The sequence below is a fragment of the Dromaius novaehollandiae genome, chromosome 5 (genome assembly GCF_036370855.1).
Source record: "Dromaius novaehollandiae isolate bDroNov1 chromosome 5, bDroNov1.hap1, whole genome shotgun sequence".
NCBI lineage: Eukaryota > Metazoa > Chordata > Aves > Casuariiformes > Dromaiidae > Dromaius > Dromaius novaehollandiae.
The window spans coordinates 71,832,155-71,859,282 of NC_088102.1; the positions used below are offsets into that span (position 1 = coordinate 71,832,155).

Here is a 27,128-nt window from a genome sequence, read left to right on the forward strand (position 1 = left end):
TCTACTGTTGGTGGCAGTGTCTGCGGCTGCAGGAGTGCCACATATGCTAGAGCACCCATACCTACAGGAAACCTTAGAGGAACTGCCCAGCAGGGCCACATCAAAGTGAATGGGTAACACTTCCCTTGAGTGCAAACTCTTTAAGTAGTTACTGCTGGAGGACACAAGAAACGCCCTATCAGGTCAGGCCACTGGTCTCTCTAACCACAAATTTGGCAATATTTGAGGAGAGCATATGAGCCCGGCCTTTTTCTGTGGTGTGGTCCTGTAGGGCAAGGAAAAGGCAAAAAGATTTTGGAGAAGAGAGGATGTTGTCATACAGCTAGATGTGGGGCCAATCCTGACCCTGCACCCTAAGAAGGATGCAGGCGGACTATCAAAAATCACAGCTCAGTGCTCCAGGGTGTTGTCCTGAGCTGCGAAGGGGAGAAATTTCCTCTCACCTTTCAAGGAAATCTATGTGGACATCAGAAAAGACTTTTTGGCTGCAAGAGCAGTGTGGTGAGTCAGTCTCCATCCCCAGAGAGCTTTAAGGACAGGCCAGGTAAATGTTGCTCAGGAATAATGCGGACACCACCGCTCCTGCCTTGCAGCAGGAGAGCCCATCCAGCCCTCAGGTTGTTGTTTATTCGTGGCAGCCCCTGCTGGCTTCTCCGCTGCCCAGCTGTGTTTCTGCAGCGATTTTTGGACTACCAGGCTGCTCTTCTTCTCAGAGACACCTTGCTTTGCCAAAACACACACCCCAAAACGCCTCTGCAGCCTTTGTGCTGCCCTCATTGGGATCTGTGGCTTCAAGGTGGCTATGAGTCCCGAGGCCAAGACGGGCTGAGAAGGTCGGGGAAGGACCGTCTCATCCTCTCATGGGTCTAGCAAAGGCGTCACAGGTCCCGATGAAGCTGTCTAGGTGCAATGACCTGCAGGGAGCCCAGGCGCAGGCCAGGCCCCATCCGATGGTGGCACCCTGATGGCATGGGAGTTTATTGAGGTCAGATGGTACTGGGAACTGCATGGCTAAATCCTTCCTACGTAAAAGTAAAATACCCTTTAATCAGCTTATGGGGTGTTCAGGAACTTCTACCTCCCCCATTCTTTTTTTTTTCTTTTTTTAATATGTATGTGAGGCCATGTGTAGAGTGGGGGTTTTCTCTTTCGGATTTTCAAGTGAGCCTCCCTCCACATCAAGAAGTTGACGGTGATGCTGCTGTTTGCTGAGAGCAGATTGGAATCATTTTCTTGCACCACCCCCAAATCTGTAGGAGAAAGGATCCTAATTGGAATAAGGGGATTGGGGGATTTAGCCTTCCAAATGCTCCTTTCTTGCACAGGATGGTTTCAGGAATGGCTTTAATCTTTGCCACCTGATTTATAACTTTGGCTGCAAAAGGGGAGAGTGGGATGGGAAGAAGTGGAGGGACAAAGGCAGCTGCATGTGGACTTGGGAAAGGAAAATCACAGATCCGTAGGGCTAGGTGGGACCTCAGGACACCACCTAACCCACCCCAAGCCCCAAGGTGGGCTCGGTTATTCCCAGACCCTGAGCAGGGTAGGGAGTAACTCTTGCCCTGAATAAACCCCATCACAGAAGCATGCCAGCTCCTCATGGCCCTGCCAGAGGTTTGTGCTTTAAGCAGTGCACAAGACAGAGGGGGGGAAAAGCCATGTTTCTTCTGTATTTTGTTAGCTTTTCTGTGCCTCTGTGTATGCAAATGGGCTGTGTCAAAACCTAGGAGGGGTTCCAATGTGAGCAGGGAGAAAACTCCTTCCCATGCCTGGTATTACAAGATATCTGGGATTTGCTCAAGTCACAGCCTGGGAACAAGCGAGCCTCATCCTTGAGGCTATGCAGCCCTCCAAGGTAGCGTGTGATTTAGCAAGGGGGAAATTACTCTAAGCAAAGCAGGCACCTGGATCAAGGGGTCACCAGCAGAGAGGGGCAGCTCCTGCTGACCTACCTGGCAGCAGATATTTTTCAACTGGGCTTCTCCAACCTTGGTGTGTTTTGCAAGGAGCCCCAGCATGTGCTCAGAAAGGAAAAGGGGGTCTGGCTGGCATCGGAGGGACAGGCAGCGATTTCCAGGCTCCTTGACTGAGCCTGGTGGATGCAATACAGCCATCATCAATGTTTTGCTCTGCCAGTCTCCTGCCAAGGTGGCAGAGTGCTTTTCCGGTCTCCAGATGGGCTTTTCCATCCACCTGTGCTATGCATGGGTAACTCTCTGTCTGTCTGTCTATACAACATTTAGCTCCTGGACATTTAACTCCAACTCTTGGACTTGTTTAGGTTGCTTACGTCTCTCCTCTGCTTTGTTCACCAGCAGATTCCAGCAAGGTGGATTGAGGATGTGCTTGTGTACACAGCTTTGCTGCAACATTTGCCACCTTTCTGGATTTCCATCAATTTATCTCCACCAAGAAAGTTAAAAAGCAGGGGGAGACAAGGAGGAAATCCCTAGCATAAAATCTCTGATTCCTGAAAGTGTGCCTGCTTGCTCTGAAGTCCAGAAGATACTGGGCACAGTAGTTACCACCACTGCCCATGGGCACAGGCATCAAAAACTTTGTGTTAGGAGTTCTGGGCTCTGCTAGAGCAGACCTCGGCCATTCAGCTCAAAGTCGTGTCTGCCTCCTGCCAAACCCTTTGGTGAAATCTGCAGTGACATGTGGCTTTTTTGCAAGAAGTGATTAAGAAAAAAACCTGGTGTTTGGTTCACATTAGAAAATGCTGAACCCTTAAAACATTTTGCTGAGAAGCAAGAGCAGGGAAGGGAAAACCACCCAGAGTGCAAGTGCTGGCAAGAGCTCTGTGACTCCGTGAGACAGGATGAAGGAGGCACTTTGGAAGCAAGCTGCAGGGTCTCTTGCAAGGACGGGCACTAGGGTGGAGGGACAACACGTACTAGCTCAGGGACAGGTCTGGGTGACAACTTCCCCAGGGTTGCTCTGGCCCATTCTCACCTTCCTGGCCCAACCTCGCTCTCGGCCCAGCTGGAGAGGACTTTGCACCTCAATGCAGAGGTGCGCCAAGTGCCATCTGCCCGCAGCAGAGCTGTGGGCTACCGGTCCCCGCACGCCTGGCCTTTTCACAGCCCTGATTGGCATCAGCGGCTGTAATCTCAGCCTCCAGCTGTTGGCTGTGTCTGGGGAAGAGCAGAAAGCACTTTGGGGAATTAATTTTAATTATAGAGGGGACATGCTCTGCACGCTGGCCGGCAGGCGGGCCCGGCCCAGCTGTTCCAGGTGTGCGGTGCCAGCACCGTGCCTGGCAGCTACAGGCAGCTACGCAGCCCCTTGGGCTTCCTTTGGGCTGCGTCCCTCTACCACCCGTGCCAGGGACCTGAAGGGATGTCCCTTCCGGGTGAGGGACAACAGGCTTTGCAGAGATGAGCCTGGCAGGAGATCAGTTTTTAGGTGTTTGCCGCTCGCAGCCATTCACAGCTTCCCATGCGCCTCTCCACATGTGTTACCTCGCCCTTCTCCTCCTCTCCAGGAGGTTTTCTTAGCAAGTGGATCCAACAAGCTCATTGCTGTTTTAAAACCAGGAGGGACCCCTGAAGTATTTTAATGTGCTCTCACCTGTGGCGCAAGCCCTTGTATTTCACCAGGTCACTCTGTGTGAGAGCAATTATGTGGGTAAGTCTGAAGCCAGGCATCCACAAAACCGTCTGGTCTTGATTATAAGCTACAAGAGACAGCAAATCCACCCTTTATCTTTGTAGTTTCATTCCTACAGCTAATCACTATTAAAAATGCATGAATTTTCACCTCTTACATGGATTTATCTTAGCTTGCCAGGATTTTAAATGTGACATGATCTGTTCAGCGTATACATAAATCCCTGCGGCATCTTGCGAGGGGGACTTGGAGAGCCTGGAAAAGCCAAGGGAGAGTCCTGCCATCCTCTTGCCTCACTTGCAAGGGTTAACCTGAAAGGCGGGACGCTGCTTCTGTCCCTTTTCTTGGAAATGCATTACAGGCAGATTGTAAAGCAGGATGGCTTTGGGGCTTTGGATGATACGTTCACAGAGAATTGCTCAGCGAAATATGTCAAAGAAAAGGAGCAGGATTGGCCTTAAAAGCTCTTTATGTACCTCCCTTTGTTCTGAACTTGAAGATAGTGATCTTTCGCCCAGCTATCAGGACACTATTCAACAGCCGGGTTGAGGCACATCTGTGCTGAAGCTTTGGCAGGTAATTTTGTTCTCCTATTTAAAAATTCAGTGCTTCAGGCGCGGAAAAACTGTGATGATGAAAGTTCTGTCTCTTTTGGGAGACGCTGACAGATGTCTCCCTTTGCAGCCTTTCCAGTCCTTTGAACTGGCTCTCCAGCCAACCCTCCGTTAACTCAGGCCAGGCAAGTCTCGGGGGACACCTTGGGGCTCCTGAGCTGGCTGCTGGGGTCCCGCAGGTGGGTGAGTCTGGGGGCTGCCCCGTGCGAGCCAGCGCACCAGCTGGGGGGCATGCGGGCTGTGAACGATTGCCAGGGAAACTCAGGCTGCTCCGTTTTGTCGGTTTGCATCGGAAACGGGTGCTTTCCTGGTGCTGCCGTGAGCTGGTGCCAAGGTGGCCAAGCTGTGGGTGGCCGGCAGGCAGTGACCGTGGTGTCACGCTGGGGAGCAAAGCCTTTGCCTGCCACAGGCTGCACTCGCAGACGCTTGGGGTGGAAGAAAAGACCTGTCCCAGGGTCCTCCTCCCCCTCCAGTAAGTTGGCTGGGCTACTGGTTCCCACTGGTGAAACTGGGAGACAGCTACAGGCAGGGCTGGGCTGGAGAAGGGGGATGGCCAGCCCACTTGGGCAGAGGGCCAGGGAGATGCGGGGAGATGCCTCGTTTTCCCATATTTGACCAGAGCAGGTCTGGGTTTATACCGAGACTGTATCCCTGGTACAAGGGATGCTTTATTGATGGAGTGGCTGGGGAAGCAGTCTGCCAGTTTAGAAGGGGGGAAACTGAGGCATGGTCTTATGTGAGGCTGGGGGGGAGGTCCCTGCTGGCAGAAGGTGCTGCTGTTCACCCCTGTGTGTCCTTTGCAGCACCAGCCCAGGTGCAGAATAAAACATTTCTTTTTCTGTTAAAAGAGGCAACTGTAGGTGCCTTTCAGAGCCTCTACATCTAAGCCAGCAGGCTACGATGGTGCAACGGGTGAGGCAGGATCCTTCACAGCCTGTGTATCTGAGCAAAAAAAAAGGGTTGTGCAAAACCAACGGCCACCTCAGATGCTCTCCACAGGAGCTCCTAAACACTCACTGTCCATTGCTCAAACACTCACAGCCCCAGCATGTAACGCTCCCTGCTTTCCGTGGGGGTGACAAATGGCTCTGTCCCTTATCATCCTTTTTTTTTTTCTTTTTTCTTTTTAGAGCTACATGGGGTGACTTCTGTGGATGTGGTGATGTGTTACAGCCGAGGAAGAGGGTCTGAGGCTCAGACCTGCTAATGGAAAAGAGGGTGCTTCATTGCTCCCCTGGAGATGCTGTCGTGCAGCGAAGCGGCTGAAGTCAGTCAGCACATGCCGGCTTGCCTGGACCCGGCCTGGCGGGATGCGCTTTACGGATGTATCTGCCAAGGGATGCGGGTGCTCCACGGGCAGAGCGGTGGCAAGAGGCACAGAGGAACCACGCGACTCAGTGACAGAGAGAGCCAGAGAGTAGGGCTTACAGTGGGTTTGTGGTAGAAGAGCTGTCCTAATTAGTGCTTTGCGTGGCTGCTCTTTTCTGGAAGTCAAAAGCCTTATTTCACGTCAGTTTAATCCACTCCAGGATTAACTGGTCTAGGATTAAGGCACAGTTAGTCTGGAATAAGGGCTTCCACACTGAGAGTTAAGAGCCATTCTGCACTAACCCATGGGGAAAATAAAGATAATTAATACAAATTAACTGTTACAGTGGATTAGATAAATGGCATTAATCCCTGTGGGAAGGCAGAAGGCCTGTGGTCACAACTCAATCCTGATCCCTTTGCTGCTCAAGTTAATTAAACATAAATAAATTATGTATGTTCTGTCCACATAGGGGTTCAGTGCCGTTTAATTAATTCACTTCAAGTCCCTCCTTTAGCTAATCTGAGTTGATTTCTTTGAGTAAAAGGGTTATAGCAAAAACTGGTGCCACTGAAGCAGCTCTCCATTGACCAAAAGCTGTGACAGCAGTGGGTGTGTGGGCAGTCAGTTTTCAGGACTGATCACCAGATCAGAAAAACTGTGATTAGGTGATAGAAACCACCAAGCTGATGTAAATTCACTCTGTTGAGACATATGAGTTAAAAAAATACAGATGGGCTCCATATCAGAATCACAGAATGGTTGAGGTCGGAAGGCACCTCTGGAAATCGAGTCCAACCCTGCCGCTCCCACAGGGTCACCTAAAGCATGATGCCCAGGACCCTGTCCGGATGGCTTTTGAATATCTCCAAGGATGGAGACTCCACAGTCTCTCTGGGCAACCCGTTCCAGTGCTCTGTCACAGTAAAAAAAGTAAAAAAGGTTTTCACCGTAAAAAATTTTTCCTTATTATTCAGAGGGAACTTCCTGTGTTTCGGTCTGTGTCCGTTGCCTCTCGTCCTATCACTGGGCACCACTGAAAAGAGTCTGGCCCCATCCTCTTCACACCCTCCCTTCAGGTATTTATACCCATTGATATAGATCCCTCCTCAGGCTTCTCTCCTCCACCATGAACAGGCCCAGCTCTCTCAGCCTTTCCTCGCATGACACATGCTCCCGTCCCTTCAGCATCTTAGGAGCCCTTTGCTGCACTCGCTCCAGGAGCTCCATGTCTCTCTCGTCTCGAGGAGCCCAGAACTGCACACAGCACTCCAGACGTGGCCTCCCCAGGGCTCAGCAGAGGCACAGGATCACCTCCCTCCACCTGCTGACAACACTCTGCCTAATGCAGCCCAGCATACCCTTGGCCTTCTTGGCCACAAGGGCACGGTGCTGAACGTGGTGTCCACCGGGGCTCCCAGGACCTTTCCAGCAGGTCAGTCCCCAGACTGTACTTTATTGAACTTCATGAGGTTCCCCGCTGCCCCATTTCTCCAGGCTGTCAAGCTCCCTCTGCTTGGCAGCATGGCCATTCATGTTTTACTCCTCCTCCCACTAACTGTTTAATTGACACGGTGTTCCATGTCCCTTCATGAGATCCCGCTAACGTTTTGTCAGCAGCACTCACAGAGCAAGTGATATATCGTGACACAAGGCTGCTTGGGGTGGGAAGCACTGCATACTGAGCACTGACTCCTTGCTTTTGTACCTGGACCATGGCGGCTAATCAAAGAGAAGTTTTAGCTGTGTCAGAGCACCACGCAGAATTGCCCCTCTTCTCTATCCCCTGCTGAAAAAGCATCACAATGTCTGTGAGAACTAGCGTTCACCATTGGCGATGCAGGAAGTGACCAAATCCTTTGGGCAGAAAAGCAATGCACTAATTCCCGACTTTTTCAGCAAAGCACTGGACCAATCCTACTCACCTTGGCTACGGGAAGGGCTTGGTGACTTGGAGAGCTTGGTGACCTGAAGAGCTTGCTGACAAGAGAAGCTTGGTGACATGATGAGCTTGGTGACAGGGAGAGCTTGGTGACAAGAGGAGAGCTTGGTGACAAGACAGGCTTGGTGACAAGGAGAGTTTGGTGACACTGAAGAGCTTAGTGATACGGAGAACTTGGTGACAAGATGACCTTGGTGATAAGGAAAGTTTGGTGACATCGGAGAGCTTGATGACATGAGATTGGTGACAGGGAGAACTTGGTGACAAGGTTGGTGACAAGGAGAGTTTGGTGGCATGAAGAGCTTGGTGACAGGGAGAACTTGGTGACAAGGACAGTTTGGTGACATTGCAGAGCTTGGTGGTGTGGAGAGCTTGGTGACAAGAGGAGATTGGTGATAAGGAAAGTTTGGTGACATTGGAGAGCTTGGTGACAAGATGAGGTTGGTGACAAGGAGAGCATGGTGACATGAAGAGTTTGGTGATGGGGAGAGCTTGGTGACAAGAGGAGCTTGGTGACATCGGAGAGCTTGCTGACATGAGCTTGGTGACAGGGAGAGCTTGGTGACAAGGACAGTTTGGTGACATTGCAGAGCTTGGTGATATGGAGAGCTTGGTGACATGAGCTTGGTGACAGGGAGAGCTTGGTGACAAGGACAGTTTGGTGACATTGCAGAGCTTGGTGATATGGAGAGCTTGGTGACAAGAGGAGATTGGTGATAAGGAAAGTTTGGTGACATTGGCAGGCTTGGTGCCAGGGAGAGCTTGGTGACAAGATGAGGTTGGTGACAAGGAGAGAGCTTGGTGACATGAAGAGCTTGGTGATGGGGAGAGCTTGGTGACAAGAGGAGATTGGTGATAAGGAAAGTTTGGTGACATTGGCAGGCTTGGTGACAGGGAGAGCTTGGTGACAAGATGAGGTTGGTGACAAGGAGAGAGCTTGGTGACATGAAGAGCTTGGTGATGGGGAGAGCTTGGTGACAAGAGGAGATTGGTGATAAGGAAAGTTTGGTGACATTGGCAGGCTTGGTGCCAGGGAGAGCTTGGTGACAAGATGAGGTTGGTGACAAGGAGAGAGCTTGGTGACATGAAGAGCTTGGTGATGGGGAGAGCTTGGTGACAAGAGGAGATTGACGATAAGGAAAGTTTGGTGACATTGGCAGGCTTGGTGACAGGGAGAGCTTGGTGACAAGATGAGGTTGGTGACAAGGAGAGCATGGTGACATGAAGAGCTTGGTGACGGGGAGAGCTTGGTGACAGGAGGAGCCTGGTGACATCGGAGAGCTTGGTGACATGAGCTTGGTGACAGGGAGAGCTTGGTGACAAGGACAGTTTGGTGACATTGCTGGGCTTGGTGGTATGGAGAGCTTGGTGACAAGAGGAGATTGGTGATAAGGAAAGTTTGGTGACATTGGCAGGCTTGGTGACAGGGAGAGCTTGGTGACAAGATGAGGTTGGTGACAAGGAGAGAGCTTGGTGACATGAAGAGCTTGGTGATGGGGAGAGCTTGGTGACAAGAGGAGATTGGTGATAAGGAAAGTTTGGTGACATTGGCAGGCTTGGTGACAGGGAGAGCTTGGTGACAAGATGAGGTTGGTGACAAGGAGAGCATGGTGACATGAAGAGCTTGGTGACGGGGAGAGCTTGGTGACAGGAGGAGCCTGGTGACATCGGAGAGCTTGGTGACATGAGCTTGGTGACAGGGAGAGCTTGGTGACAAGGACAGTTTGGTGACATTGCAGAGCTTGGTGGTATGGAGAGCTTGGTGACAAGAGGAGATTGGTGATAAGGAAAGTTTGGTGACATTGGAGAGCTTGGTGACAAGATGAGGTTGGTGACAAGGAGAGCATGGTGACATGAAGAGCTTGGTGATGGGGAGAGCTTGGTGACAAGAGGAGCTTGGTGACATCAGAGAGCTTGGTGACAGGGAGAACTTGGTGCCAAGGACAGTTTGGTGACATTGCAGAGCTTGGTGGTGTGGAGAGCTTGGTGACAAGAGGAGATTGGTGATAAGGAAAGTTTGGCGACATTGGAGAGCTTGGTGACAAGATGAGGTTGGTGACAAGGTGAGAGCTTGGTGACATGAAGAGCTTGGTGATGGGGAGAGCTTGGTGACAAGAGGAGCTTGGTGACATCGGAGAGCTTGGTGACATGAAGAGCTTGGTGATGGGGAGAGCTTGGTGACAAGAGGAGCTTGGTGACATCGGAGAGCTTGGTGACATGAAGAGCTTGGTGACAGGGAGAGCTTGGTGACAAGGACAGTTTGGTGACATTGCAGAGCTTGGTGATACGGAGAGCTTGGTGACAAGAGGAGATTGGTGATAAGGAAAGTTTGGCGACATTGGAGAGCTTGGTGACAAGATGAGGTTGGTGACAAGGAGAGCATGGTGACATGAAGAGCTTGGTGATGGGGAGAGTTTGGTGACAAGAGAAGATTGGTGATAAGGAAAGCTTGGTGACATTGGCAGGCTTGGTGACAGGGAGAGCTTGGTGACAAGATGAGGTTGGTGACAAGGAGAGCATGGTGACATGAAGAGCTTGGTGATGGGGAGAGCTTGGTGACAAGAGGAGCTTGGTGACATCGGAGAGCTTGGTGACATGAAGAGCTTGGTGACAAGGAGAGCTTGGTGACAAGGACAGTTTGGTGACATTGCAGAGCTTGGTGATACGGAGAGCTTGGTGACAAGAGGAGATTGGTGACAAGATGAGGTTGGTGACAAGGAGAGCATGGTCACATGAAGAGCTTGGTGACAAGATGAGGTTGGTGACAGGAGGAGCCTGGTGACACCGGCGAGCTTGGTGCCAGGGAGAGTTTCCTCAGGAAGAGGCTCGGGGCAGCCTCCGTCCACCGCCGCGGCCGAGCCCCGTGCTGCGGCCAAGCTACCGCATCCCGCGGCTGCCGCGCCGGCGGTGCCCACCGGGGCCGCGCTCCGGGGGCGGCCGAGGGTCCCCCGCGGCGGGGCTGGGCGGGAGCCATCGCCCGCCGCCGGCGCCGCCCCGCGAGCCGCTCGCCGGAGGGCGGCCGTGACCCGCTCGCCGCCGCAGTGACCGCGGTCGCCGCCGGGCCGCCCGGGGCCGCCGGGGCGGGCGGCGGAGGCTCCTCCCCGCTCGCCAACTTCGGGGCCGTCCCGCGCTCGCCTGGCCGCGGGGCCGGTATGGCCGGCGGCGGCGGGGAGACCCGCGGCGGCGGGCGTTGAGCGGGGCGCGGCGGGCGCCGGCGGCGGGGGGGTCCCATGCGCCGGGCTGCCGGGGCGGCTGCCGCCGCGGCGCCATGGGGAACGGCAGCGCCGGGGCCGCGGCAGCGGACAACGGCACCGGCACCGGCACCGGCACCGCGCCGCCGCCGCCGCCGGGCCACAACGTCGCCGCCCTGGTGCTGGGCATCGTCCTCATCCTGCTCATCGTGGGCGGCAACGCGCTGGTGTGCCTCAGCGTGTGCACGGAGCGGGCGCTGAAGACCACCACCAACTACTTCATCGTCAGCCTCGCCGTGGCCGACCTGCTGCTCGCCCTCCTCGTCCTGCCGCTCTACGTCTACTCCGAGGTGAGGCCGCCGCCGGGGGCACCGGGGGCTGCGGCGGGAGCGGGCAGGGGGTGCGCGGTGGGACCGCGCTGTGCCCCGTCGCACTGGGCGTCTTTAAGGGGGCGTTTGTGCCCGGAGGTCCTGAGAGTTACAGGGTTGGGGGGGTGGTGCGATCCGCGAGAGCCCTGATATCCAGGGGTAACAACCGCCCACCTCCCTTGCTGCAGCCCCCTCGGGCAGCCTCTGCCCTCCCGCTCCCCTCTCCTGCCCTGCAAACCCCCGCGGCTTCCCTTTTTCTTTTTTTCTCTTCCTCGTGCCATCCCTGCTCATCTGCAGTGGAAAACCTCTGAAGGACAATTAGTAGCAAAAGCCAGGCTGGAAGAAGTTCTTGTTCCTGCCATCACAGCGCTGCATGGTGCCCGTGTCCATGGGCGAGGGGGCTCCCCCTCGTCCTTCTCTGAGGCGAGCCGTGATGCCGACACGACTGCCGAGGTGGCGAAGGAGAAATAGAAAACCTGTGGGCTGGGCGAGCAGCTCTGGGGAGTCCTCGGACAGGTCCCAGGCTGGGGAACAGGTTGCTGGTCAGCGAACATTTAGGAAGGAACAGAGAGCTCCCGTACTCTGCGCTGTCTGGTATGAGGTGATGGGCTTTTGGGGATAAAAGCTAGGAAACAGGTTGCCGTGCCAGGTTGAGAAGGAGAAACTGCTTTTTTAGGGAGCTAGTCGGTGCTCTCCTTGCTTTGAAGAACTACGTAAAGGCTGCTTTGGTCTGCTTGCTGCAGGACTCCGGCTGGCTGGATGTGCTCTTCTTTGCCCAGCCCTGACCCCGTGTACGCAGGTGGCTGTGCAGGGGCACTGTGGACTTTGGGGGACTTTGGGAGAGGCCTTCTCTCCACCTCAGAAACTGCTGCGGCTGAGGGAGAGGTTGGAGCCAGAAACAAGGATGTGCAATTCGGGTTCTCCTGAGGTTGGGTGGTTTTGCATCTCTTTGCCTGTTTTCTCAGCTGTGAAAAGGAGATACGTTTTTACTCCCTGGGGATTGATAATACCTTGAGGTTGCAGGGGGATTTGTTGGATCCGGGTGGGGAGGATCGCTAGAGTCTGCCTCTTCGTACCAGCCTATGGCTCTTTCCCTGGTCTTGCTGCAGCCCAACCTGCCCCCAGAGGTGAGTGGATGAAAGTCCCCGTAGGCCAAAATAGCATTTTTTTGCCTCTGTCTTCTGGGTTAGCTGGTAGTGTGGAAGAAAGAGGAGTCCTCTTTTTTTCCAGATGTGTGGAGAGCCTGGTGCAGAGGCTGAGCTGTAGCCTGGGGGGCTCAGAGGGGGAGTTCAGTCAGACTTTCCGACCCTGTATTTGGCGACAGCCACGTAGTTTGTAAGGTGGTTTATTAGGTACTTCCTCAGGGAATGAAAGGGGCTGTCCCCATTCCCTAGCAGAGTGGCGTTCCCAACGTTGATGCCTGGGCCAGGATAAAACAACAGCGTCCCAGAAGTGTTCAAGCAATAGCATTTCCCCTTCTCTCCCATGCCAGGGCTGCCGTTCATCACCTGACTGGGCCGGGCCTATATTTTCTTAAGCAAGGAAGGCTGCGGATTAGAGCTTAGAGTGCTCTTAGCCTCTCTACGTGGTCCTAGGATTTCTCAGGACATTGTGACCCCTCTGGAGACAAAGGCTTTCTAGAGGGACAGGCTCAGCTGGGGAGCCGTGAGAAGAACCAGTGAAGAACAGGAGCAGTAGATTCCCCTCTCTCTTCCCACCGCTGATAGGAGCCTCCCCCTGTTGCTTGTTTTGGGTGGTTCTGCTTGTCCCATGTTGTCTCAGTTTTGGGGTTAGAAAGCTGGAACCCGTCTTTCTCCATCATTCTTCTCGGCTACTTCTTGCTAATTGGAATTCCTTCCTTTTTGTTTTGGTTTCCTTACTCTTTCTGTTGTCTCTCCATGCCTCCTGTCCCTGACCCTGTGGGCAGATACACACAGCGAGGTGGTTTCCTCTGGCCTGCAGGCCCAGACCTTGCTGGCATCTGTAAAATGCTGGTTCCCGTACTTGGGGGTACCTCTGGAAATGCTTCCAATTGGACGTGCACGCTTTGGGGGTTTCCTTGGGTATCACAGAACATCCCACAAATACCGGATTCTCAGACAACAGGTGTCCAGCTCCGCCTAAGCCTTAAAAACCTGGGCTGCCCAGCCGGTGCTTGTGCTGCGACGATCCTTTAAGTGTGCTCCTTTCCCTAGCTGTTCAGAAACATCAGTTCTGGGGCTCAGTTCTCCAGTGTCTCTGCAGCCACGGTATTAAACAACAGGGCACGGAGGAGGCATATGGCGGAACTGTCCTTCCCTCTGAGTCCTGCGGCTCCTGCAACAAGGCAGGTTTTCAGAGCCGTGAGAGACCTCGTGAAAAGGCAGCACGCACCAGGATCTGCACCCATCTAATAGCCACTTCAGATCACCTCACAGAGTGACGGTGGAAGGTACTGTATGGGCATAGAGTGAAAGGCAGCAACGTATAGCAAGCATAAGCTCCTTGAGCAGGCATTGCGGTTTGGAAATATAGGGCAGCTTAGCCTGTTTGTCAGTGCTGAAAAACTAGTTTCCTGCCTTGCAATTTCTCTGTGGGCTCAGAGTCCACAGCGCTTGACGCTTATTTTTAATAATCTCCTATATATTGGGTGGGGATTTGCAGCTCGCTACATTGTGAAATAAGCTAAGAAAAGGTCAGAGTGGCCATTAAGTCAGTGCCAGTGGACAGAATTTTTCTGGTTTTCTCTAAGAGGCCAAAGTGAAAACAGGAGATCAGAGTCAAATGCTCAGTCTGCATGTATAAATGCAAATGCATCCCTTGTCATGAAGGCTAGGACAGAGGCAGATCATCCAGTTGTTAATGAGGACAGGAAAAGTGACCTGGGCAGGCAGGACAAGGGGCATAAGCTATAGTGACCACTACCGCTTGAAAGTAGCTTGATTTCAACTTGCACTCCGTGCCATTCCATTTAGCCACTCCAAATGTGGCCTGGACAGTCAAGAGGCAGCTCCTGAATGTTTAACATTTGTTTTTTTTTCTCTTTCTTCTCTCTCTCTTTCCTTTTAATGCCACTTCTGACAGTCCAAGTGGACTTTTACCTATAACCATAAAGTATGACCACTTCTTTCAGCAGGAAAAACCTGGTCACCTTTTGCTTTTTCCCCTGTGAGATGACTTCTTGTGTCAGATTTCTAGAATCGTCCCTCCCAATCAGGGCTTTAGAAGACAGCCAAAGGGATTTAAATTTGAGATGTGACATCTGACATCCCTACAAAACGGCAAATCTCCCATGGGCTTCCGTGGGGCCAGGCTTCCCTCCTGTGCAATGTGGATTATCTCTTGCTGTTGTTCACAAAAGCCTGAGCACAGTGGGAGAGGCCTTGATCTTGGCTGCTATTTCTAGTTGTTAAGAGAGCTTATTGCAGTGTGTTAGCAGCCGTTGTTGACACATATTGTCCTGTTCTACTTCTGAAAGAGCCAGCATAACTTTTTCTCACAGCTAAACTCTTAGTTTTAGAAGTGGCTGTGGGAGGCCAAATTGGGTGTTAGTTCTCTGTGGATGTCCCTTGCTTGTACCTGCAGGGTTGGAGGATTGCTGAAAGCACTGGAACATTGCTACGTGCAGACACAACCGTTTCCTTTCAACACTGTTGCACCATCACTGCAGTGTTGCCTGGGATAAAGGAAGGGAAATGGGGCCATGTAATGCAAACTTTCTCCAGTTTTATCCCCACTTGTGCAGCTTATGGGAGAAGCATCACAATGACGTGATGGCTTTCTGATGGTGAGCAAGAGATGGGTCTATTGTTCCTGGCCAAGTCTGGTTTTGTTGTACTAGGCTTCCTCAGCCAATAAAAAGAAATGGCCAATCCTTGTCTGCAAGAACCTGCTTTGGGAACAGGCCAGCAGTGGTAGGAAATCAATATCTCCCCCTGAACTGGTGCCATGTGGCTCTTTCCAGGCATGCAGGAAAGCATTCACGCTGGGTGTTGAGCACAGATCCCTTTAGACCTCTTCTCCCCACATTTGTGTGAGAGAAACATTTGCCCCTGAGTCCTGCCCTGTTCTAAATCTCTCCCTTGTGTTCGCTGTGCATTGATGGGAGTTCTTCAGACTGTATTTCTCTCCTCATTAATTTGCCCTGTCAAATTTATCTGCCTTAGCAGCTCAAGTTCACACTTGGGGCCTTAATGAGAAACTGGGGCCTTAATGAGAAAGAGTGCTCTAACTGATGTGAGAAGCTGCTCTTTGGTAAATCCAAATGTTGCGGTGGTTTGTGCTTTGATCTTCCACAACCTGATGTGACTAAGAAGCATCCTATGGATGGGGAAAGGAAGAAACATCAGCTTTCCACCGTATCAAAGCACCCATTTCCCAGCTAAACAGTTTCTGAGACTGTGGACGTGAAGTGAATTCTTGCCAGGGCAGTGTTTACAGCCTTCTCCTCATAGCTCTTCTGCAGAAGCACACCATGTTTAGAGAAAACCAGAAGCACTTCTTCACTCTGATGATTCTTGATTCTCTTTGGAGTGCTGGTTCAGGATGGAGATGGATCGACAAGCTGAGGGCAGAGGAGGTGGATTAGTGCTGTTTGTCATCTCTCTCCCTAGCTGCTACGCTGAGACAATGTGCAGGTAAAAGTAGGTACCTGTGCAGTCATATGTCAGATCACAGTCTAGAGATGCAGATGTGTCCAACACTTTCCACTGAACTTCTTCAAGCGCCGCAAAGAAATGTTCTAGTGTTAGCCAGCTGTTAATTACCGCACAACCATCTGCCCTGATATGCAGAAGGTATTATATTCTAACTTGCTTGGGTATCCCAAATCTTAGGTCTTTAGTCATACTGACGTCAGCAGGAGCTCTGCCTCAGTAGGCAGTATGGTGGGGAGAGGTAAGAACCCATGGGAAAGGCAGACTGCTCTTCTGCAGCATCCTTGTCTTTCTGATGGGAATGTGAGTGTTGTGCTCTCCTGGGAGTCCACTGGCAATAAGACAAGGATGATGGGAAATGAGGGGGAAGGAGATGGCCTGGGGCATTCCCAGGGCTCCAAGATAATTCCCCAGGAGCAAAGCCCAACTTTTGTGTGAAAGGAGGCAGGGGGAAGATGACATAGTCTGCCTGGAGCACTGATAGCACTGAAGATGGGGGTTATTGCTTCCCTGAAGCAGTGAGAATGCCTAGAGAAAGCAGAGCTATGAGGTGTCCTGGAGATACTGCGGAATATTGTTAGGCTCCGAGTGCTTTTGCCCACTAGAAATCTGCAGTTAGGGAACTGCATGGCTACAGACAGAGACTTGCCTTTGTGTTCAGCTGCTTCATCAGCACCAAAGCGCTCTGTGACAGCGGCAGGTACTGCAGTGGTCTTTCAGTTAAATAGTCCTGCCTCAGTTAAAATGAACGGGAGACATTCACAGCTATTAGGGCAGGAACCAGACTGGGCAACTTCCACTCTTGTACTCCACTGTAGAGCGTACGTTGTACCTGCTCCTCTCTTCAAGCTGTTTCTCTGATCGGCTCTTGCCTTAATCCATCCTGAGTGACTGAGCTGTGAAACAGATCTGATCCAGGAAGCTGCTGGCAGGCACCTTGTAGGGCATGGTTATGTAAACATCTTTGCTACTGAGATCTAATTGATTAAGAAAAAGAGGAGGCTATTTTAGCAGATCTGCCTGTTTACCCTTCTCCTTCTACAGGTCAGGAAAGAGTTTTCTGCCAGCGTGCATTTTGCCATGCAGGTCCTCAGAGCCTTGTCTTGGTGAGGATGATGCTGTAGCTTCTGCGTAAACTTTTCAGGGTGTCAGTGTAGCACTGGTACAGAAAGACATCTCTTTCTTTTTTGCAGTGCCTCTTGTATGTGTGTGCCCGTGACGCAGTTCTGGTGAGAGATGAGGTCTACTCTCCTCCAAATTTTTTGTATCTCTCTGTGAATGCAAGTCATTCTGTTTGCAAAAATATTCGAGATTAAAGTCTTGCTGGGAATCATCAGCTTCATCTGGAGTAGAAGTTCTTCTCGGCCTGAGTAATGTGTGAGCTTCGCAGTCTCTGGACAAAATAATGGGGAGGTGATATAGCCCAGCAATTATAAACCAGTGCGAAGGATTTTCAGTGACCAATACTATGAGGAGGTCTTTGTATTTTGGGCTGTTATAATGTTTCAGGGTGGATGGTCAGACTTGCTCCTTGTTTCTGAAAAACCTTGGCCTTAAAGATTTAAGGCAGGAAAGGACTTTAGAGCAGACAGTAAGGCCACCTTTGTCTGGTACCCACTCCTTCCTCTCTCCTATTGTGTCTTCTAGACAATGCAGTGGTCAGCATGGCTCACAAAAAAGGCCCAGAGTCAGCTTCTTGCAGGCATGTGGGAAATTATTTGACTCTGGTACTGGACTTTGCCCATTTGCAAGGATTATTATTCTTCTAATTAGTGCCATATCCTTCTTGGCAGGCCGGGGCTCTTAGGATTATCACTTCCAGGGTCTCCATGTTATGCACTTGAACCATGGCCTTGCTGAGGGCAGCAATGAGGTGCTCATTCAGAAATTCAGCTGGGCATCTCCTAATTCACTTGCAGGCTGTATGCTGCTGTTGCCTCGGTCTCTTATTTCTGTTGCTGTCACCACCAGAAGTTGAAGGACTGATTTGTGCTCTCTGTTTCTCAGGGAGCCCATTTGCAGGGCTGGCAAGAGAGGCAGACACAAAGTTCCCATGTGGTGCTGTAACCAGAGCTTTTTTTCCACAGGAAAGAAGACTGAAGAAACCTTTGTCACCAACCTGTCTCATGCTGTTAGGATTACCAGCAGTATAAGAGCTCTTCTGATATGAGGCTTGTTTGTAAGAAGGCAGATTTTCTCTTACAGACTGGCTGTACTTAGGAATAGGGCCATCAAGATGACCTGAGCTAGGAATGCAGTCTGCTGCAAGGGCCTCTTGAGTTGTCAAATCCACCTCCTACCAACCTATAAAATCTTTTCCATAACCTCTTTGTATTCTGTGTAAGAGGTAGTTCTGAGTTGCTCCTCCTCTGCCCTTAGTCGTTGGTCCAGACCTAAGTGCCATTTGCAGTGAGATACTAACTAGTACCTTGTACGAGACCTCAGTGGCTGCATGCAAATTTACTGGTGTTGCCAACCTTGGTCAGCTAAACTAGCATCCAGTCTGCACCTGGAATGCTGCCTTGAAAGGAGTTGGGCTTGTGTTCAGAAAGGGGATGCTTGTTGTCTTCCTATAAACCTTCTTGTCTGCCACAAAACACTGAGCTAAGGGTAGAACGTGACCCCCCCCACCAACACACACACATAGTTTTCCATCTTCTTCCAAGAAATGATGCTTGGAGGTGTCAAGTGTAGTGATTAACACACCTATCCTCATGCATTTAGCAGGCTTATCCTATATATGGTTCTTGCCAGAGCTGTGCAGACAGTGTCAGCAGTTTTATACAAGACCTGATAGGTAGGTTGGCTTGTGGGGCTTTGTTTGCAGCTTTGTTTTATTTTGTTAAGGGGAGACAGCTTGCCTGTAGAGCGTCTGTTTTGCTGTGTAACTAGCTGGCTGTGCCTTCTCAGCATCAAAGCCCCTGATCATGTGTTGCTGGAGAAAAACAAGGGGCCTTGCGCTAAGAAAGCAGAGAATGCAAAAAAGCTGATGGAAGTGGAGTTGCTCGGGAGCACTATTTAAGGGCAGCTTGAGCTGTTTATGATCCCTAAAGCTTTACGCTGTACCTTGATGGGCTAATCTTCTGCAACCTACTGTAATCAGGTACCAATTAATCACATGACCCAGCAAAGCCAGCTAGGCATCTAATCCAAAGTCACTCATGCATCGGAGAGGTTCTTGGCGCATTTTGCTAAGGTGGGCAGAAAAGCCACACGGTACAATAATAAGTCCTCTCCCAGTGCTTTCCCCCAAATGAGAGTCTTTAAAAAAAAAGAAAGAGAAAAGGGAAGGGCTTGTAATATTTTCTGAGTGCCCAACTTCAATCTTCTGACAAAGGCTGTGTCCTCTGAAGGTGCTTAGCTGCTGCAGTGTGAGAGCTCTTCTCCCTTTCAGAATCAATTAGTTCCCCAAAATCCAGTTTTGAAAATTGTGGCTCAGAGTCAAATTCTTTCTCTCATAATCTGAACTGAACTTGTCAGGATCCCAGTGAAGCTGGCAAAAATTTGATGGTTCGTTTTCTTGATTTACCTCCCAAATTCAGTTTGGAATGGCTGGTCTATGTGAAACAAAGGCTGAATGAAGCATTTAGGTCTGAATCCAGCTCTCTTTCGGAGGTTTGGGTTACCTCTCTTCTTAAGGAGATGTGTATATAAAAATAGCCAAATAGTTTCTCCAGCGTCTGCTTTGGCTTTACCGCTCCACTAATCATAATCCTGTGCATGACATCACTACTGCCTAATATTAATCCTTGGAGAGCTGCCTGCCCTGTAGACATGTACAGGGATGATCGTGAATACAGAAGACCATCAGGTTGGTGCAGGTCACTGCTGATGCCCAAAATTCAAGAGGAAAACCAAAGTGCTGGTTGGAAGTAGACTTGGAAACATTGCCCTTCAAGCTAGGGAAGATCTAATGTTCTGCTCCATGAGGCAATTGCAGCCCTTATCTCAGGGACTCTTCTTTCTGCTAGAGGACCAGACAGAGATGTGTGACAGCCTGGGCCAGAAACATGTGGCATGTAGTACCACATGGACTTCAGTCCTCAAACGCAGAAAAAACCTGTTGCATTGTGAGATTTTCTGTCCCAGTTCTACAGGTTGCTGACACTTTGACTTTGCAGAAAACTGAAGAAAGAGCAAACCTCTGTTTTCCAAGTGCAGTTACTCTTTCGTCAAAAGGACTGAAAACTGCTGGTTCTCTCCCAGTTGCTCAGTAAGATGTGCCTAATAGTTGCCACAGGGCAAATGTGATTCAGGAGGATTCTTCTCCTCCGGACCGGTCACAAACAGTTTCTGCGTTGAGGTGCTCATTTGCTTTTGCTCCTTGCTTGTCTCCTTCAGCCAGTGGGTGTTGTTGCTTTGCAAGGGCTTGTGCACGCTGGGGATTTCCAAACCACAGTACATATCTCGCTGCCTCAGAAGGTGAGGCCCAAGCTGGAAGTGATTCCACAACGCAGGGCGTCAGGAGGCAGATGGAGGAGGGGGATGGTTAATTTTCCTGTGCTGTGCGCAGTAGAGTTTGGTTCAGTGGACCTGTTCCTGACATGGAAGAGGGTTTCTGCACTTGCCCACTGTGATGCGGAGGGTGTTACCCACATGACTCCATTTTGTGTGCTAGGATGAATAAAACTAGAGCCTATTGCATTATCATTTATACATGAACGTCCAGTTCCTGAACCATGCAGAAGATCAGCAGCGTTAGATTATATGAAGGCTGCCAGCAACATTACCACAAGCTTGCTTTGGACAAAAAATGGGGAGCAGCCATGGAGTGGAAGTGGAGATGGGGGGTTTATCCCTGGCACAGCACCAGGCAAATAGGGCTACATACTGTGGGTGAACAGTGCTGTTCAGAGCCAGATGAGCACTGCTATATTGCTCCTGCAGTGCAGGCATCTCCCTGGGAGATATGCCTCCAGTTTGCTGTCCAGCCTTGGTCGTGTTACTAGCAAGGTTTGCAAATGCTGGGATGCTGCAGCTGCTCCCGGGATGGCTTTCCTTTGGGTTACTTAGACTAGACTGAACAAAAGCACTTTTCCTTGCTTTTCATGTTGGTTAAGCAAATACAACAGTCTAATTATTTCTCTTCTTGGCTTCATCCCATCACTCCTCACTTTACACTTGCAAATCAGTTGAACTTCTCTCCATCTTCCAGGCACTCCAGCCCTTGGTGTAACTGCTGCTGCTGTCTTCTAGCCAGATTCTAGGCATTTAGCTTTTTCTCCCAAGATGCTAAGTTGCTTTCTTTGGCTTCTCACCATGAGTTTTTAACAATTGCCTTCTCAAGCTGGTCAATATTTTCCTGGTAACAAAGTGCTTGCCGTGGAACTACTCCAGCAGCCACTGTGACAGAGGAGTTATGTTCCTTAGCTTTGCAGCTGTGTTTCTCCACTTGGGGGGACAAGCACAGACCCCCCCTCCACACCCCCTTCCCCAGGTTGCTTCTGTCAGCAGGGCTCCAGAAGTCTTCATCAAGCTGAGGTCTTTCCAAGGTGCCTGAAGTAGCTCATCCACTTGTGTGCCTGTGAGGGGTTGTATCATTCCCCAGGACTTTGCAAAGGGATGTGCTCTGACACAAAGGGGCAATAAATAGGTCACATGAGCAAGGTTGTTAAGCTCTGACAAGTAATTGCACAAGAATGCTCTGGTGCTAGGGTGAGAGCTCATGCAAATGCAGGCAAACAAGTCTGCACTATGCCCTGAGACATTTGTGAGTGAGCTTAACAGTCCAGGTTTGAAAGCGCGGACACCAGCAGCCAGAGAGAAGTGGTCTGGGCAGTGGTCAGCTTGAGGCAGATCTGATCACCTCTGAGGTGGGAAGCTTTTTACTAACCTTGTAAGGGGAGGGGTGTGGAAACTTCAAGTATAAAGATGAGAGAGACAGAAGACTCTTCTGGGCCGGAATGAAAACTGGGGGAGCTGGGGAACATGGTATTCAGACCAAGGTTCATACTTAAAAGCTATTAGCCTGGCACCCAAGGAAGATGCTTTGATGACCTGTGTTGCAGCTGTCAGTCTGAGCCCTTTCTGTCTAGGAAGGAATCAAATGGGGAAAAAGTGCCTGGCCAAAAAAATAAAAGCACATCTTCCATGGAGAAAAGGAAGGCAAACAGTGCTGCAGGGAGGGGAGGGGAAGGGCAGTGCTGCTGTGCAAATACAGCGCGGGTATGCTAAGCAGTTGCTGGTTCCAGGCAGAGATGTTCCGGTGAGTCAGTGTTACTTTTTGTGAAGGCTTCAGCTCTCTAAATTCTGTAGTAGGTTTGCTTAGAAGGCTAACTTGTCCACAAGCTTATCTGTTTATACGGCTTCTAAAGAGTATGAGGTAAAGCAAAGAACATACATATTTATGTGTGTGTGTGTGTGTGTATATATATTGCTGAATGACTAAGTGTCGGTGCAGTAAGGAATGGATTTGCAAGCTACTGTTAAGGCTTGTGTTTGAGTCAGGGATGGCAAGTGATCATTGCTACTGAACTTTTTGTTTTAAAGCTAAACTCATACCTCTCTATGTGACATGTTGAATAGAGGGTTTGGGTTCTTAAACTAACCTCTTTCTGCAGAGGGACCCAGAGGATTATGGAATTTGCCTTGCCATCACAGAAACTGGGAGGAAAAAGTTCTCCACTGCTTCAGTAGGAACAGCTCATTGATGGCTTTTGATTTGACTTTGTAGGTACGAGTGTGTTGACAATTGTCAGCGCTGAGCAAAAAATAATGGCATGTTGGCATCGTGCAGAAAAGGGCTTGAACTTTGCTGTATCAAATTTAAAAGTGTGCTCAAATAATAGGCTGGCTTTACAACTGGGTGAACTAGTACAGTGTTGGTGAGATCACTGCTAGATTGGGACAAACTTTCACAAATAGTTTCTGGTGGCTGTGCTGGTTTAAATTGTTGCTGCCCTTCCTCCTGTTCCCTGCCTTACGCTGTGCAAAAGTTTGTGCAGCTGGCTAAAAATGACTCAACTGAAAACCAGAAAGTCTCACTGTGGCTTTAGTGAAGTTGTAAGTAGCCTTTTATGAGCATCTGATGCCTAGCCCCTACTCAAAGGTGCTTAGTGCTCAACTGCTTTGGGAGTGGAAGCACCAGACTGTCAATGCAAGGAGAGCTTTAGATCTGGAAATACCTTTACCTCCTCTTCTAGCGAGCAAGTGTAGCTGAGATGAAACAAGTTGGTGCTTAGGAAGGACATCACCGGCTTGCTATAAGAGCTGCACAGTATGCAGCCTCTCAAAATACCATTTCTCTGAACCCCCAGGAAGGAGGATTCTTTGCCTGGCAAATGAAATGCATGTTTAGTTCCAGAAATACCTTCAAGCATCCATCAAGAGAGCTTTTGCACTTCTTGCTGAGATGATCTGGCCCACACCATGCCCTGTTCTCTCAGCCGGGACTACTGCTTCCTGCCCTGCTCCTTATAGAAACAGTACACAGGCCTAAGACATTGTAACACCTGATCCGAGAAGCTCTGTTTGTTGTGCCTGCAACTGAGTGTTTTTTGCCAGAATATAATTCGGAGTCAGCGCTTGCAGGCAAATGCACAGTGATACAGTCTTTTGAGTGCTGTGAAGATCACAGAGCATTATATGAGTTTGATACAGGGGAACAAGGGGTCTTTTCCTCCCCTCAACTCAACTGTTAAATTAGGGTGGAGAAGGGGTTCAGGTCGACCCAAGAGTGAAATGTTTTAGGTCCTTCTCTTACTGAAGGGGAAAAACAAAAAGGCACCTTCTCTTGTTATACTAAAACTGGAACTTAAAGGGCCTCTGTTTCTGGTCTTGTCCAAAAGGCAATAATCCCACATGCCAACAAAGCAATCCTGACATTCAGTTTATCAGCTTTCGATGCAAGGAAGACTGGACAAGTGTTGGTGCTATGTTCTAAAGAAGAGTTTAATGAATCCTGACTCATTTCTGTACTCCCTGAGCTTTTCCTTCCATTCCCATTTTCCAATAACCTGGTTCACAACATACCGCTGAGCAAATGTTCCTGTTCCGCAAGCCAGTTGTGATGAACTGCAATCTGTTGGGTATTCTCTTACTTCGCTGTCTTGGCCTAAAAGTGTGGAGTTAGGAGGCAGCATGGTTGGGGGAGGAAGGGATGGTAAGCAAAAGACTTACCCAACCCAGAATAACGCATCTGCCTTTTGCACTGCTGTTAAGTTCCTTGCTCAGTGATGTTACTGGCTGCCAGCTTGTGAGACTTCTTTTGATTTTGTTGTTCCTTCTCTCTAAAGAGGTGGCAGATGGGGAATAGTTTGGAGTGCACTAGCAAAGGTTTTCTTAACTGATCTCTTTTGTAGAGCCCATTCAACACTTCCAGCTAATATGGACCAACCCCACATGTCTGGTCATGTCCTCTTGCTGACAGTACTTCTGCTCTGCCCTGGGTGCCTGAAATGGTAGAGAGAGAGGACAAAAGATGCTGTAAAAGATACTTTTACCAGCTTGAACATAGTCTGAGGAGGCTGGCCTTGTGCCTAGCATGATGGACTGAAACAGTTGTGTAACACACAGGAAACTATCTGCATTCATTTGCAAACAGGACCCTGGAGCAGTTTGGAAACGAAAAATGGAAGAGGGGCTTTAGGCACTGTGAATTGTCTAGGAGGCTCTCCCGGCTTCCCCAGTGACTCGCATCTAGAGAGCGCAGACTCTGCCCAGCTAATGCTTAGCCCTACCTTACTGGGGAGATTTTGGGGGTGAGTCTGATGACTGCCACTCTGCACTGACCCAAGGCTATGGGCTGCCCTATGTCCATTATTCTGCCCAGCATGATTTGCCTGGCAATGCCGACCATCTGTGGACTCTATTCTCTAGCTAGGACATAAATGCAAAGCCTTAAGGAAGCTGTGAGCTCTCTGGCACCACTGCTTTGCTGAAAGGGAGTTGTGATGCCAAAAGGACATTACAGCTTGACTTCAGGCTTCTGATTTGATTGGAGGAAAACCTGAATGGCTGAGGTTCCTGCACATGGAGTTGCTCCTTCCTTGCATTTGAAAGGCAGTCAGACATAGCATCCACTGACCCGGGGATCTCCTCCTTCAGTTCCAGGGAGGTGTGTGGTCTCTCAGCACTGTGCTGTGTGATGCCCTGATGACCATGGACGTGATGCTCTGCACAGCCTCCATCTTCAATCTCTGCGCTATCAGTGTGGATCGGTAAGTGCCTCTCTCCTCTTCATGCCTTCCTTCCCATGCTGGAGGAAGTGGATCATGCAGGTAGTTCTGTATCCTGGCACCAAGCTGCTTCCATATGTGCCCCTGCAGGAATCACATGCAGAGTGAGAACAGGGCCAAACAAATCCTGTCCTTTCTCTGCTGCTGTGCCCTTTGGCTGCAGAGAGACTGGGTCCTATTTTCTCCCTAAGGAGGATGTTCTGCACTACCATTCTCCTTCGTTGCTGGCTTTGTGTCCCATCAGTAGCCTCACGGTGGCCAAGCTGAAAGCACAGTTGTGTGACTAGGACAGAACTATCCCTTAGGGTGCTCTTCTAATGAGGAAGACTAGTTGTAGCCCAGACCTCAGCTACGTAAGTAAATTAAAAGGGGGGCTCATTGAGCAGTGAAGGACAGTGGCAAGCAGTTTTGGGAGGAGTCCCTTATGTCCCCCGTGGTAACACCACCATCCTATCGCTGACTCACCTGGGGTCTGTGCTGGCAGGTTTATCGCTGTTTCAGTCCCACTGAACTACAACCGGCGGCAGATCGACCTGCGGCAGTTGATCCTGATCTCCACCACTTGGATCTTCGCCTTTGCTGTGGCATCCCCAGTCATATTTGGCCTCAACAATGTCCCGAACCGGGACCCCAGCTTGTGTCAGTTGGAGGATGACAACTACATTGTGTACTCCTCCATCTGTTCCTTCTTTATCCCCTGCCCTGTCATGCTGGTGCTCTACTGCGCCATGTTCCAAGGACTCAAGCGCTGGGAAGAAGCTCGGAAGTCCAAGCTGAGGGGCAGCATCTATGGGGGCAGCAGGAAGCTCTATCACCCCTCGCCCTTCATTGACAGAGAACAGGCTGGACTGGAGCCAGATGAGTGCAACCCTTTCACCCACTCCGGCCCTCCCCTGTCTGGGGACTACGTGATGAACAATGGGGTCCAGACTATCTCCTACCCGCACCTCAAATACCCACACCCGGGACATAAACAGAAACAGGCCAAGATCAACGGCCGGGAGCGAAAGGCCATGAGGGTGCTGCCTGTTGTCGTTGGTGAGTAACAGTCTGCCATGGTCAGGAAAGGGTGGGAAACATGCTGCGTTGACTTAAAACAAATTCAGTCTGACAGGACTTGCTTGAGCCTGGGTAAGTGAATACAGGTTGGGTTTCTTTGTAGACTCCCCTACCAGGAGTCAGACTTCCCAGGCATGGTTGCTTGTGCAGCAATGAGAGCTGTCACTCTAAGAACACACTGAGTTTTTTCATTGCTGGAGGAGGTGAGGGTGGGATAAAGCCACCTCCCTCTTACTCCACTGCCCAGTGCCAAGTCTTTGCTGCTGCTGCTCCTCCTCCCTTTGACACGTGGACTTGTGTTTTAACACCCATCTTCCCCTTGCTACTGTGGAACAGTCTGGCTGCAGCGTAAGGCAGGGAGACGTGCCTTACCCATCTGTTGTTGTGACAGGACAGCTACAAGTTTATCAAGTGAACATCTCAGTATCCCTTTGATCCATAGTGTCAACAAACACTACCCTTAGGAAAGAACGTATGTACGCTGCTTATAATTTGACCTTTTCTGCAAAGTAAACTTGTGCTTCCTGGTATCTTAAATGCAAATCCAAAATGATACATAACTTAGACTTATCTTTGTCAACTACTGAAAGGGCTTCTCTACACATCAGCATGTCTGCTGTTTTTTCCCCTAGCACTCTGAACTGTCTGCATTCTTGTTTGGCCCAGTTTGCATTTCTTGCTAAATTAAACCCTTTCATAATACTCATGTGACTTTTTCTCTCTTTAATATCCTTCTGGCAGGTGCTTTCCTCTTCTGCTGGACACCTTTTTTTGTCGTCCACATTACAAGGGCTCTCTGCAAGTCCTGCATCATTCCTCCTCAAGTCACCAGCATTGTCACTTGGCTGGGTTACGTCAACAGTGCTGTCAACCCCATCATTTATACAGTTTTCAATGCAGAGTTCAGGAACTTCTTCCGCAAAGTCTTGCACCTCTTCTGCTGAGTGTACTGGAACTGGACAGGAGAAGGAGAGACCTGGATATTTTTTGTATAGTTCATTAAAGTTCTATTTCTGCCTAAGGTCTGCTCATGTTGTTGGGGTGAAGGGAAGGAGGAGAGATGGCAGTTAAAGGATAATGGTTGCCAGCTCTTTGTCTCCACTACAAAGAGTTACAGGTAAGTACCAGTGGATAGAGCTTGGATACTCTCCCCATTGGATACTGCTTGTGTAGTCAAGTTTTTAAACACTTGGTGCTTGATGTAAGCAGCAGGAGATGCCACA

The 27,128-nt window shown here is 50.2% G+C and overlaps 1 protein-coding gene across 1 annotated transcript; it reads left to right on the forward strand.

The window, feature by feature from the left end:
• The first annotated feature begins 10,689 nt into the window (after nt 1–10,689).
• DRD4 (dopamine receptor D4) lies at nt 10,690–26,926 on the forward strand. The gene is made up of 4 exons (XM_026110697.2): nt 10,690–11,018; nt 24,716–24,828; nt 25,331–25,884; nt 26,647–26,926. Exons 1-4 carry the CDS (start codon nt 10,746–10,748, stop codon nt 26,847–26,849), a joined length of 1,143 nt encoding a protein of 380 aa, XP_025966482.2. The 5' UTR covers nt 10,690–10,745; the 3' UTR covers nt 26,850–26,926.
• Nucleotides 26,927–27,128: the final 202 nt, after the last annotated feature.